This window comes from Saprolegnia diclina, assembly GCF_000281045.1.
Source record: "Saprolegnia diclina VS20 unplaced genomic scaffold supercont1.2, whole genome shotgun sequence".
Lineage (NCBI taxonomy): Eukaryota > Oomycota > Saprolegniomycetes > Saprolegniales > Saprolegniaceae > Saprolegnia > Saprolegnia diclina.
The window spans coordinates 1,446,762-1,447,315 of record NW_008246069.1 but is presented as its reverse complement, the minus strand read 5'-3'; the positions used below and the strand labels follow the sequence as shown (position 1 = coordinate 1,447,315).

The 554-nt window shown below is 59.7% G+C and overlaps 1 protein-coding gene across 1 annotated transcript in view; it reads right to left on the bottom strand.

The window, feature by feature from the left end:
- Positions 1-26: 26 nt before the first annotated feature.
- Positions 27-554, bottom strand: part of SDRG_01085 (hypothetical protein) — a gene marked incomplete at both ends in the record, with an annotated part of 1,313 nt that continues 785 nt past the window's right edge. Inside the window, 2 exons of the mRNA XM_008606598.1 lie at positions 27-83; positions 132-516. Of these exons, the coding sequence (XP_008604820.1) occupies positions 27-83; positions 132-516 (442 nt within the window). The remainder of the gene's footprint in view (positions 84-131; positions 517-554) is intronic.

The following is a 554-nucleotide window of genomic DNA, read 5'->3' as shown; positions in this document are numbered from 1 at the left end:
AGTTAGCAAAATGCATGCGAGCAACTCTACGCCGTCGTCGTCGCATTCTCGGCTTCTTCCTCGAGCCACGTCTTGTAGTCGGTCTACACCAATATTGTCATACCAACCACACATATAATATGCACACGTACGTAGCCGACGTGGTCCTTGGTGTAAAACGTGGCGCGGTTGTACGGCGTCAGCGGTTTCTTGTGCTGAAGACGGTACGGCAGATCTGGGTTCGAGATAAAGTGGCGACCAAACGCTACGGCATCGGCCTGGCCCTCGACGACGACAGCTTCGGCCGTGTCCCCGAGGTACCCGCCCGCAACGATAAGGATACCCTTGTACACAGCACGGAACGGCTTGAGGTTGATGAGCGACGGGTCCGGAAGCACTTCCGCGTCTGAGCCACCCTCGATACGTGGCTCAACAAGGTGCACGTACGCGAGGCCGAGCGGGTTGAGCTGCTCGAGGAGCGCCGAGTACGTCCCGATCGGGTCCGAGTTGTACGCGCCGTTGATGGCCGAGAAGGGGCTGAGGCGAATGCCGACGCGGTCGGCGCCGATCGCAGC